Raw genomic sequence first — 13,894 nt, 5'->3', positions numbered from 1 at the left:
TACACGAGAAGTTGTTCATTTGACCTAGAGAAATGAGGTACAAAGCTATAGTGTTTCTCATACATGCACTAATATATCTAAAGAACATGACGAGTGTGTACGTGTTTCATGTCACGATTGCTACCTTAAAACATTTATCGGATGTTTTGTGTTGAACGAGAAGGAAAGGAGGATACAATCGAAGAAAGAAAACCATAGAAAGCTTGATGATTCCTTGGTAAGAAACAAATCATGCGAGTAGTGGTAGTAGTAGTGGTGGTGGTGATGGTAGTTGTGGTTGTTGTTGTTGTTGTAGTAGTAGTAGTAGTAGTCAGTGGCGTATTTAGGGGGGGCTTCCGGGCTTAAGCCCCCCCCCCCCGAAATCTTACTTACTATAGTAAAGTATATAAAATATCTTGCAGAATTTTCACATTTTCAGGCAAAGCCCCCCACCCCCGAAAGTTAGCAAAGCCCTCCCCGAAACAAAATCGTAAATACGCCACTGGTAGTAGTAGTAGTAATAGTACGAAGAAGAAGAAGAAGACGAACATAATAATGATAATCACAATAATACGTAAGTTAACAAACAACTAATATAAACCTTTCACAAAGACCGGAATTATTGCTTGGAAATACATCGAAGATTTCGGATTTTTTGGGACAGGAGAAACCTAGTAAATACGAATCATTACAAGATCACTAACAGATACGAACTGTTTATCTACCTTTCAACACACAGAGGAAAAGGGAAACTTAAGTGCATTTATTTGATTGCATTATAGAAGCTACCATATATTTGACCACGAAGAGAAACGGAGCTCCTTCGTGGGTATATGATTAGAGTACACGCGAAAGAGTTGAGTTCGATTTCCGACTGGCGATCTTGTGGTTCGGATCCCATGTTAAGCTGTAAATCCACGTTTCCCATAACCTTTGTGCTAAAAAGGGATGCTGATATCCTAAATGTACCAACCAACGACGAATACCTACAGGTACTAATTACCCGCTTTCAGCGATATGTCTTTAGCATTTTTGTTTTGGATACGGCGAAAACTTAAACATTTAGCTGATAGATATCTAATTTTTGTACAAACACACCACGAATTCAGATCAACGTTTGTGATTGATTACACAGTTTCCAAAACCGATTAAAATTCTCGCCATAGCTAAGATAAGAATTTGGAATTATATTTCTGGTCTTTCGGGATCTATGGCTATTTTAAGTCGTCAGGTATGAAATATGACGTCCTTCGGCGATTACACTACCCGGGGAATTGGAGGAGAAGAATGGAAACAGCCTGGGACCTCTATGTTCTGGCTTTGCCTGCAGTAAATGAGGAAAAATCCAACAAAAACCTCTCAGGATAGCTAGCTTAAGAAAGTTTTACACCTTTCCGACTGAGTATCCCCACCAGTAAGCGAATCTAGACCCACTCGAACACACAGACGAGAGTGTTAGCCTCAACGCTACACATGACCACTACGAATTGAGCATTGCATATAAAGCATTCTATTGTAACCTACCTAGTGCAGGATCATACAACCCTCCTGGAGTTGGAAGATCCAATGAATTAAATGCAACTGGTGTCACAATTTTTATTACGCACAATTTCTTAATTTCTTCTGATGTGTGCAGACTAAAAGTTATGTCGCTAGGTACAGAATGTCTAGAACGGTGTTTAGAAAAAATCATCTTGTACAATCTGTAAGAGAAACGTAATAAATATAAAAATAATCAAATTTTAGCGAAAAATAATCATACAAAATAAACATAAAAATATTCAATTTCTATACTGAAACGAGAAAAGCTTCCAACATTCCAGAGGCAATACCACTAACAAAATATAAAACCGACGGAATGTCAAAATAAATTGTTACAGTTTGATTTTTGACACTTGAACAATCTTTGTATTTCCTAATTTGTGGCTCTTCATTGAGCTCTATTCACGAAGGATTAAAATACACGAAAGACAGAAAAAAAATAAAGGAATGGAAAAAAAGAGACTCTCCGGAGAACAATACTGAAACCTTTTCCCATGTAATGGTACATACAATTCATTTATAAAGTGAATTCGCACCTGGTGTACAATAACAATCTGTAATTTTTCTCTGTTATTTATCATTAAATTACGGTTTAGTTCGGTGTATTCTTTGAAAAGTGTAGGCGTTGTTCGAGGAGAGGGGGCACGTTCCACTCAACAATTTTCAAGGCGAACCTACGATTTTATTTCGGAGTAGTAGTAATATTTTTCAGAACAAATTGTATTCTTAAAATATGTTTTCTCTCATATTAAATATAATATTCTAAATGTCTTTCTCGTATTTCGAGGAGGAGGCAGGGCCATATTTAACATTTTTGCCTCCCTAGGGCATTACAAAAATGCCGCCTCCGTCCCTAAATCAATGAATACTAGTTTAGAAAATTTCAGATACTAGCTAATCATAACAAATAGCTGATAATATCCATGATTACATGATATAGCCGAGCTGATAAGATCTACATAGTATGAAGCATATGAATAATAGGGCGCATCGATTTTATTTATTTATTTATTTAGAATTTCGTTTGAGCAAGCTGTGCAAAACTTGTTTTTGAGTTAGAGTTTTGCATACAAATTTGCAGATTTTATGGCCAACTCTTCACCCTGCCTCAAGAAGGTAAAAGTTGTCTGCGGCCGAAGGTAAGCAACAAGCACGTCGCAAGCCGCATTATTATTTATTGTTTCGACTGAGCATCTGAAATAAATTTATTTTAAGGTAGAACACCATGTTCATAATATATTTTAAGTAAAAGTTGTACCCTTAAAAAATATTATTGTTGATAATGAGTCGATGTTTTAATGCAAAGTCAAAATTACAAGCACAAATTGTTTTATTTTACCAAAGTCCATTTATTTGTCGCAACAACAATTCTTTCGGAAGTAGGTAGATTTCAGTGAGTTTCCAAACTGTGGGGAAGTACCTGTGAAAAGAGAGTAATTAAATATTAAATATATCAGTGACAGAATTAATACATGCGGTAGAATTTTCCTGACCATGGTTATTGAAACATCGTCTGTACCAATCGCTTGAGATTTAGTTCTTTGGATCAATGTGCAGGTTGTATGTGTGAAAATGAGAATATAGAATTGTCTTCTGAAGCTACAATATTATTTGTTGTCTGCCGTTTTATAAATTCTTGTATCATTGGCTTTGGTAGAAAAAATTGCTCAATGCATCTGGTGTATACTTAACTGCGTTTGTTGGCTATTTCTTTCCAAACACGCCATATTCAAACAACTCTTTTATTTTCGAATTCAAGTATTTAATAGGTGAGACGCCGTTAAGCCTTTCTAACGTCTTCAGTGCAACAGTTTCGTAATATTCTATCGTTTTCGAAATTTGCAGTGGAAAAAATGAAATCTTTGAATTTTACGTCTAACAGTTATGCCGGTTAGGCTATAGGAGACGGTGATGATGAGAAATGAATGAAATGCTGGAATGAAGAAAAAAAGGGAGAACTCCGAGGAAACCCACACACAATGTTTGTCCACCAGAAAGCTCACTTGGTGCGAGCTGGGATCGAACAAGGACTCCATGCACCAGAGGTGAAGCTCTACCACTGAGCAACCACGGCCCCAAATTTGCACTGGAGTTCGTTGTGCTAGAACTATAGAGCGTCCCACCCTTAGATTGCAGTACAAGAGTAAATAGCAATGCTTTTCCTTATGCCCATTGTTGCCAAACTTAGCCTGAATTTTAGAAATAGTTTTTTTATGCTAGATATGGATAGACTATTGTAGAGCATTGTATTCTCTATCAAATAATCTTTTTTTCTCATATCAAGAAGAATTTTCAAGTATTGAAATAAATTGAAATAGTGAAATCTTGCTAATGGCAAATTCTAACGTTGCGTTAAATATATCACGTCATAAGTTCGGACCTGTAAGAGATACAATGTTGAAATTTATACAGCTATTAACACCATATTTGGTGCTAATGTTGGAAAAGTTTGCATTCAAAAAAGCTTTTTGAATTTGAAAATAAAAAATAAAATGTAGGAGAAAGTGCATATACTATTGCAATGCAATATCTAAAAACTTGACTAGTGAGAAACTTTTTAATTTTTCAGGTTAGATGGGGATGCAAAGCGAGAAAAAAATTGAGAAAGGATTGAAGTTATTTTTAAAACAATTCGCAGATCGATATCTTTCTTTATTTAGATTTTATGACTTTAGTCAGCATAGTGAAAAATCTTGCCGATGCTATTTTCCTTATAATGTTTGTTTTAAAGTTACTGATGTAGAGTGTTGTGCTATACCGATGAGTATTTACTGTTGATGCTATGCGAGCACGAATATACTGCTTAACGGAAGCATGATCGTAAATTTGAATCTTGGACCATACCTACGAGAAACCTTGCGTCACATCCATTCAACCTTATGTTCAACTACTTACTTCGCTCGTTTTCCTTGAGTAGCACACACACACACACACACACACACACATATATATATATATATATATATATATATATATATATATATATATATATATTAATAATAAAACTCCTCATTCCTGGCGATAAAAAATTATTAGTTTTTGTAATTGATTCATTTACAGTTCGCATGTGGTCCTTAATGTTGTTTCGGATGCTGACAATTTTGACAATAAAAGTTGGTTTCGTTTGCAATTCCACTTCTCTTATTTATTTTCAATACGCAGATGAAAAAAAAAATGGAAAAAGCGTTTATAACAAATAACTTCATGAGCTCACAAAGCAGAATGAAAGGACTCTTTGTTCTTTCCCCCCATGTTTCTTTAGGAAGCGTGAAAGGAACAAAATATATTTTCGGACGGTTTGATAATTTTGTTTGGTTGTTTCCTCGCCCAACGATCTGTATCTTGTTGGCTGTCACTATACGTGATTTAAAGTCACAACTTGCGCGTTTGTTTAGAACAGATATAATGGGGTTCCTTTCAATTCTTCTTTTGTTTCCATTATGTGTCTGAGGTGTCAGAAGTGAGTACAAAACCAGGGAGGTTCACTTCCTATTCACCATTGCATTTGTCATCATCATTATCATAAGTTATTGGCAGACCCTTGCTGCAACTCAGAAACTTCCATGATCCACGGTCTTCGGTTAACCTCTTCGTCTTCACGTATGATTTTTCTATTTTGATATCGTTCAGTAATTGTAGTTTCTTTTCGTCCCCTCCCTCTTTTTCCTGTCACTATACCCTCTAGCACGTCCTTCATGATACAGTTGCTTTTTAGCCAATGTCCCAATCAGTTTTTCTTCTTCTTCTTAATATCTAAAATTGTTCTTTTCTCTCCCACCATTTCTAATACTCTCTCATTCGTTTTACGTTCGACCCAGATAATTCTCTTAATTCTCCAACAACACCCACATTTCGAAAGCTTCCAGTCGTTTTTAATCATTTTTTGCGTAAAGCATGTTTCTTCCCTTTACAGTACAATACTCCACACGAAACAATTTATGAGTCTTTTTCTCAGGTCTTTATTCAAAGTCCCACAAAATATACTCCTTCCTCCTAAAGGCTTTTTTCGCTATTCCCACCCTTGCTTTTATTTCACGTTTAGATTTCCATGATTTCCGGGTTTTCAGCTACATGGAAGGGATTTCACCTCTAAGTGGAAGCAGCGAAAGTGATTAAAAGGTATTCAGCATGCGTTCGTTTCTTCTTCTTTTATTTTAAATTTACAAATCTTTCGTAAATATTCACAAATGCGTTTATAATTTCTATTATAGTGCGATGTTTCATTTAGATCTCCTGGCATCGGAAGTGGGGAGCAGCAGCCTTCACAATATACTTTACGATGTAACTTGTTTGTCAAACGGAATTGGATTTGTGGATATTTTGCGTATACAGACGAAGGAACGTTCTCGTACGTCATATTTTCTCGTCACTTATCACTATCACCCTACTCCAGTTTTCACTCTTATTCAACTTCAGTAGCAGTATCTTATCCATTGCTATTCCTTAGTTTGCCGCACAATCGGTACAGGAAATTTCTGTATGGAACTGTTTAGTCTGCCATTTATTTCAATCATATGTTCTCCGTTCGTTTCATATGTTCTCTCGATTTCGTATTGCTTCCATCAACATTTTATTGAACGATTTATAAACCATCATAAAAAAAAAGAAAAAAACTTCTAACACACAATTATTAGACTGTTGTTTCGTACGTATCCTCCAATTCGCCGTTCCAAATGAATCTGTGCGATAGGAATGACAAAAGAGTTGAAAATACATTAATTTAAGAAAGGATTTATTTACAGACTCAGACTCAGTCACTCTTTCTGTCTTTCTTCGGAAGAAAACATCCGGCGGAACAAAAGTGGCCAAAAAAAAAAAAAGAGAAAAAAAACATGGCGCTCCATTTACTCTGTACTGCAATCTAAGAGTGAGACGCTCTATAGAAGAATCACTCATATCAAGTTATAACCAGTCAATGAATAAATTAAAGTCACGCATTAATGCCTCATTACCTAAGGAAAGAACAAACTTGTAAGGTACGGACTTTTGGGTATCATGTAGAAGAACTATGAATATCGAAAAAGCTACTTATTGAAGTTTAACAATCACTCAAAATGTATTATTACGCAAAAATAAATGGGTATCTGAATGGGATTCGCGGTAAATAATTTTTATATTTCTAAATATTTTCAAAGTATGACTTTAAAATATTCTAAAGAACGTTACATATATGAATGAAAGGGCTTCCTTATAGATAATATTTTTTTAAGGTTAATTACAACTTCAGAAACAAAATCAGGCAAAGGTAAATAGGTTATCCAGTTTGGGGGGAGGGGGGTACCAAGAGATTAAATTTTAAAAGATTTTCATAAAATATATTCACACAGTTCTAAAGAACATTCCGTTACAGAGAAATCCAGTGAATCATGTTTCTGAACATGATTGAACCAATTCTCTTTTTAAACAATCTTCACCATACCACCTAACATTTTCCTGATATCTTGTTATACAAAATGATTTTAATCTTTCCAAGTACATGATATAAAAGTAAGACAGTTGCAAAAAAGTAAGAAAATTATGTTCTCTATAGAAAATTGTGTAGAGCTCAGTTTCCACTTTGTAGACGTTATGATACAACATGGGTTATCCGCATACTTCATCTTAATTTGACCTTATAAAAAATGCACGGTTTTTCTCGGGGTTCTACCATTTCCTCCCACTTTTTTCATTCCACTATTTCAATCATTTCTCATCATCACCGTGTCCTTTAGCCTAGCCGGCAAAACCATGGGAAGTAAAATTTCCAGATTTTACGTTTTCCTTGCCTGCTATATTGAATTTAGGTGTGCAGTAAAACACATATATCAAAATGTATAACATCCAAGAACTTGACAAAATGTTTAGGCAACCAAAATGACATTTCGGATATATAAATTGCATAACTTACACATGGAGGTAACAACTGCAATTTGAAAATCAATCAATATAGCCAGCCCCGGATTGAACAAAGGACTCATAAGTACTGGATGTTTCAAACGCACTTTCTTAATTGTAGAATCTACTGTAGGGAGATAAAAGTGATACTTGAAGAGTTTTTTTTTTTTTTTTTTTTTTTTTTTAACTGACAATTTATGATCTTTTTCCAAACATAGCTTTTACAAAAAAAAAAAAAAAAAAAAAAAAATCTCAAGAAAGCCGACTCTTTTGCATCTATGGTTTACAGTCCAGAAAACAAACCAATCTGTGCTAGGATAGAATATTTTTATTGTCGTTAAGCCTATGATTATGCAGTGGACAACATCAAGGACTATACATGCATGCTTTAAAATATTATACTAGCAACTTTCATGTTTTACAATAGATGCATCTTATTACAATAAATTTCATATTCAAAGATATCACCAGTGGAAAAATAATTTTTGCACTTCAAAAAATTTATTAATATTATGAAAAGGCAAAGCCACTAGACACGTACACACCCTAGCTTTAGATTTCTCAATAGACAAATAATGCATATAAGTTGGTAACATATTCATAAATTTTATACCAGCAATAACATAACTATCTTTAACGTTAGATAATCTGCTAAGGTGTATCAAAATAGTTTGCTCGATCTTGTATTGTATGTATGTATATCTTGTAAATTATTCATTGTAGCTTTGGAACATTCAAGATTACTAATAAAACTCCAACTGACCAAAGCAATACATATATTTTAAAATTATATATTTGTGTTACAGTGTGTGGTGAATAATGTGTGTAAGGAAGGCTATGTTACATAGCCGAAACTGTAACACAAATATATAATTTTAATATATATATATTGCTTTGGTCAGTTGCAGTTTTATTAGTAATGTATATCTTGCCTATATAACATCATTGGAACATTCTGTTTAGTGTAGATCAATATTAGATATATACTGTATGTAAAGATTAATTACAGTCATTGTCTTTAGTTCAACAACTAGTTGCTTACAATGTTCATTGAAGGACACACAACTAATTATTCTAACAGCCTTCATTTATACTAGTAACACATCATTTATATAACTGCTGTTACCCAAAATACTAGACCATACGTAATTATACTTTTGAAAAATGCAAAATATGAACTTCGTACATAATTATTTGACACAATAGTTCTTAGGGATCGCAACAAACATATTGTTGTTGATAATTTACCACACACGCATTGTATATGTGGTGCCCAGGTCAACTTACTATATAACATAATGCCAAGAAATTCTATGTTGTCCATACTAATGTTAGGGTAATCTCTAAGTGTAAATGTTGCCTGTTTAGTCTTGTTTTCGTTAAGTAGAAAACCATTGTGTAGTAGATGGACACTAGAAGCTAGTATTGAATCTCGTCCACATTATGCGGGCCAAACCTAGAAAATACGAGTAGGTTTACGTCCGCAGGAAACAGGAGCGCTACAAACAGGGTTTTGAAAAATTTCGAAATATGTTTTTTTTTTTTTTTTGGTATTTTCAGGTTTAATTGTTTTTTTTTTTTTTTCGAAATATTTCAATGTCTTTGGTGCAAAAGTGTTAAAATGTGATTTATATTTCAAAATTGTCATTGTCACAACTTGCAACAATTTTCTATTTGCTGCTACTTTGAAAAAATGGCCGCCATTTCGAAATTTTATATTGTTTTTTCTGAAAAAACACAACCCACCTGCGCCCATATAGGTTTTTCGGGTATTTTCGGGTTTAATTGGGTTTCTTCGAAATATTTCAATGTCTTTGGGGTAAAAGTGTTAAAATGTGATTTATATTTCAAGATTGTCACTGTCACAACCTGCAACAATTTTCTATTCGCTGCTGTTTTGAAAAAATGGCCGCCATTTCGAAATTTTACATTGGACCGCCAAAAAAATTTAAACAGCTAATTTACAGTGTCTCGTGTTTCTGCTCTGAAAATTCCAACTTAAAGAATGGAAAGTTACACTTTGTAGTGTGGATACCCGCTATTTTGAGAAAAATGTCTTTTTGGAATTTTACGTTGGTATGCCGCCAAAGTCGAAACAGGAAATTTAGAGTGCCTTGTGCTTGTACCCTGTAGTGTGTGTGGTACAAGCAGATAAACGAACACATGTAGATCGAGTCATCCTAGAAGACTCAGTGACGTTCGCCAAATATGAATACCACATATCTTTATATTAAAATGCTAGGTTACATGTTTGTCTCCAGCCCTTTCGACAATGAGATCTTGAAACTACAAGTACTAGAAACGTGCCGTTTTCGCTGATCGATTCCAAATTTTGTATACATTGTCCAGTTCTAATTGAATATTTAAAAACAAAAACGTGGCCGTTGTCTCTTTATTACATTTTTCAGGGGTACATTGGAAGTGTTGAAATTTTAAAAGAAGTAAAGCATCATATCCTATGAGTTTTACATTCCAACACAACATAGCTGTATACAGGGGTTAAATATCTCTCGAGCGTTTGTTTCGTGACCAAATGATAATAAAAAACGAAGGATAACCATTTCTTCAGGCTAAGATGAATCCTTATTGTTTGGAGTGTTTTGCCCAATGAATACCATGTATCACTGACATATGATTAATTGTGTATGTAATGTATTTGCTTATTACATACTGCATGCAAGAAGAAAGAAAACACTGATCATACATGAATTAGAAACTCCAACCGGAAGCAGGCTCAATCTTGCAAACGGTGCGAGATATTGAAAAGATAATTTAAAAAACTCCCCCTTTATGGCACCCCTTGCCGCTTTTTTTTTTTTTTTTTTTCTTTTAATCAAAACATCTTTCACTTGTGTATGTGAAGGGACGTGCACAGATGTGAGAAATGACAAGTAGATACATGCTCACATGTGAATGATGGGCTGTGTGGAAAGCGTAGGTTCAGCTAGCATTAATTTAAAAGAAAAATATAATTCAAGTTTTATAAAATAAAGGTTTCAAAATGTCTTATATGAAATAAATATTTTCCAGTTTAAAATAATTACTGAAGTTCACTTCTGATACTTTGTGCGTTTATTACAGGAATTTCTCGAGCTCTTGTTGCAAGACTGTACTTTCTCGAAAATTAATTTAAAACAACGAATTTATAACTCATATTTTATAGAGTTGAGTTGATTTTAGTTTAGCGTCCCTTTCAGCACCGAGGCTATATGAGACGTGGACCTACTGATTAACGTGGAATCCGAACCACATGATCATATTTTATACAGTAGCCTACATCTTTCAAAATGTCTTAAATGAAATTAAATATCTTCCAGCGTAAAACAGTTGAAGTATTCACTTCAGATGCTTTATGAGTTCAATTACGGGAATTTCCCGAGAACCTCTTTCACAACGGGTTTTTTCCCGAAAATGCAGGTTTCTTTACTATACATCGAAACTTCCACTAGTACGGAAGTTTGAATTCAGCACTAGAAATAGTACGCGTTACAAAGTATTTGGAACTCCGAGCATTAAGCTTCTTAAATTTGACAATTTTTATCCTATTGCTGCTTATTTGAAGAGTAGCAACAAATGATCGAACTAAACTGTTGTTGGGAAACCAAATTTTATTGAATAATAATTGTGTTACCATCAAAGATAAGAAATAATACTAATAGTTTTACTAATGTATTTACATATGTACTATTAGTACCGGCACCTATGACCTTAAACCCGTCAAACGCATGAAGGATAACGTCCCTCGGCGTGGCCGAGTCAGCGAGCACACTATTCACGGAGACTAAAATATAAAATTGCATATTTTACCTCGAACAGGCTATAAGCATAATTCATACATTAATTTGTTGTATAATTATCCCAAGCTAAAATAGAGCTTTATGAATGCCTTATGTTGAATGCTGTTGTATAGCTTAACGTGAAAGCATATGATTCGCCCAAGGAAAGTTCAAAATAGTTAACAATCAATTCCGATGTCATCACTTTAGTTATACCAATAATGGAAGAATTGAAATGAAAAAAAGGAGAGGAAACGGAAGCACCCTAAGAAAACCCACGGACACGCTGTCATCCAGCACAAACTAACTTGGACGGGCATCGAACCAAGGATCCCACACATCAGAGGTGAGTGCTCTGCCACTGAGCCACTGTGCTCCCTGCAGGTGAGCTAAAGAAGGTCGGTAAGCATATAAAGTTCTGTTTCATCAGTTTCTAATAAGACGGTTTGTTGCCATATTTGAAAATAGAGTGTAGCGTCTTTTATCTAAACTGCACTACGGTACTCTAAATTATTTGGTGCAGCTGCACGATTTGAGGGAGTCAAGATTCAAAATTTACAGATAAAATCTATTACTCGCAAAGAAAATCTGACGTTATCAAACTGCAGACGACATGATTCCGAACTTAAATAAGAAGACAAAAACAAACGTTTATAACACCATTTCATATTTCAATAGGAAAGTACTTCACTTAATGTGCACGGTGCATATTTCAAAGCTTATAAACAGTTTTCTTAGAACGCGCCCGCCCCTGTGCTTTCGGAAATTTTGCTCTTCGTCAATTTCCTACTCCTTCCGCTATTGCAATTTCCAGTTGTCTTGAATCTAATGCTTTCGTGGAATCATACCCAGTGAAAATGAAAAATCGTTAATGGAGCAAGGTTCTGAAATAGTAGTAGACGATTTGAATAAACAAGAAGCCGTGCAGCTTAAGTTTAGGGAGGCACTTGAATTTGTTATAGGCCCTATCTACCGGCACGATGTAAGTGAAGTGCAGTCTCTTTACTACACAAGTCTTTAAACAGTAATGGATTATTTCTGCATCAATAATAACAAATTAAGGCATTACTGGAGCAGACGGTTCTACCAAATGTTAACATATTTCTTACATTTTCAGGTTAAGTTAGAGCTTTGTATTTCTTATAGCAGCGCATGCACTAAATGAAGAGCTCCATTACTACTTGTAGATTGACTTCAGGAAGGCTAAGTATAAATACAGTGTGGACGTGTGGCGTAAAAACCACAGTACATAAAACACGCTAGGTGGCCAACAAGAATGTTAACTAACCGTGCAGGGCAGAAGCGCATCAGGGAGGCCCGAGCGGTAACGAGAGGTTCCGCTCGTAGGGAGAAGGCGTGTCAGCGACGGGGAGCATACGCATAAACGAGGATAGTGGAAGAGCACACTTACACATACAATACTTTCACTGCCACTCAAAATTCATTTCAATATGACTTGACAGTAATTACTTATATTCACATTCTCATTCCTTCATGAAAAATGTTTCACATCGTATAAATTTTCTATTGGTAGAACCGTCTCGTTGAGTAAACTCCAAAATAATTTATAAACTGGCCACCGAGCTCGCTGCTAGAGTGAGGGATTCTTGATAAGATCTCAGGCCATATGAATTTGATTTAAGTTTATCGTCCCTTTTATAGCATCTAGGCTATATCAGACGTAGATCTACAGTTTGACGTGGGACCAAACTATACAAGCTTCAACCAGCATCAAACGCAAATACGCTATCCACATAGCCACCAAGGAGCTCGCCCTGAGTTTATAGTGAACATAATGTCTGTGAGTTTTCTTGAGGGCATTACACTACTTCCTCCGTTATTCCATCAATTCTTTCGTAAGTATTAACTTTCAAAAATCATTCCGTTTTTAGTCTACAGAAGAGCCTTCTTTGTTAGTGTAGTAAATTGAGTACGCGTAATTAATGATGAAGTACCGTGTGTGATAGCCAAGTTTTGGCATACCATATTTCGGAAAATTTACAGGTAAAAGGATATTATTTAGTGTCTCCCGCAAGTCACTTTTTACTTGATAGTGATTCCCAACTGTAATGTAGTCATAGAAATTACGAACCGTACGATACTTAATACGAAGTGAGTGCATAAAACCCAAACCAACTTCAGCTAGGTGGCCACTAAAAAGCACAAATGCTATCAAACCGAGTTAGGGCAGGAACGCAGCAGAGGGGATGCGTAGTAGGGTGAAGGCGTGTCAGTAACGGTGATATACTCAAAAACGAAAATGGTGGAAAAACAGTTTATATGGCATAAAGAAATATAGGGAGCCGTCGTGGATTTGGAGGACACCAAATGTCATCCCAGGTAAAATTCAATAGTCTGCATGGAATGACATATTTATATGGAACAAATTTCTGCAGGCGACTGAATTAAATATAAAGTAATACAGCTCTAATTTAAGTTTACAAGTGGAGGATTACTAGTGTAAAATCATTAAAAGCGCTTTACAATGGATAAAAGTGCACATAAAAGACGATTATATTAGATACTATTTTTCACCAGCAATGTACAGAAGCTGTATTATACGTTTACAAGTGGAGTGTCACTAGTATGAAACCATGGCAAGTGCTATTAAAACTTTTATCATTGCCAATACCCACTTACTTTCACTACCCTCGCTTATACGCATACACACCGTCCATTACGCGCCTTCTCCCTTCAGAAGCATCCCTGCACGTGCCAATCAG

General features: G+C 35.2%; 1 protein-coding gene across 4 annotated transcripts in view; it reads right to left on the bottom strand.

Moving 5' to 3' along the window:
- LOC145671309 (DNA-directed RNA polymerase I subunit RPA1-like) overlaps positions 1-1,702 on the bottom strand; it is a 267,751-nt gene extending 266,049 nt beyond the window's left edge. For 2 of the 4 annotated variants that reach the window (XR_014128501.1, XM_081740285.1), the window contains exon 1: positions 1,504-1,702. Coding sequence is in view for 3 of the 4 variants with exons in the window: in XM_081740285.1 (XP_081596411.1) it covers positions 1,504-1,672 (169 nt within the window). In the remaining variant the exon portion in view is untranslated. The remainder of the gene's footprint in view (positions 1-1,503) is intronic. The other 2 variants (XM_081740284.1, XM_081740283.1) reach the window with 1 other exon arrangement.
- Between the last annotated feature and the right edge of the window lie 12,192 nt (positions 1,703-13,894).

This window comes from Thermobia domestica, chromosome 15 (genome assembly GCF_964235325.1).
Source record: "Thermobia domestica chromosome 15, izTheDome1.hap1.1, whole genome shotgun sequence".
NCBI classification, from domain to species: Eukaryota; Metazoa; Arthropoda; class Insecta; order Zygentoma; family Lepismatidae; genus Thermobia; species Thermobia domestica.
This window is presented reverse-complemented; position numbering and strand designations above follow the sequence as displayed.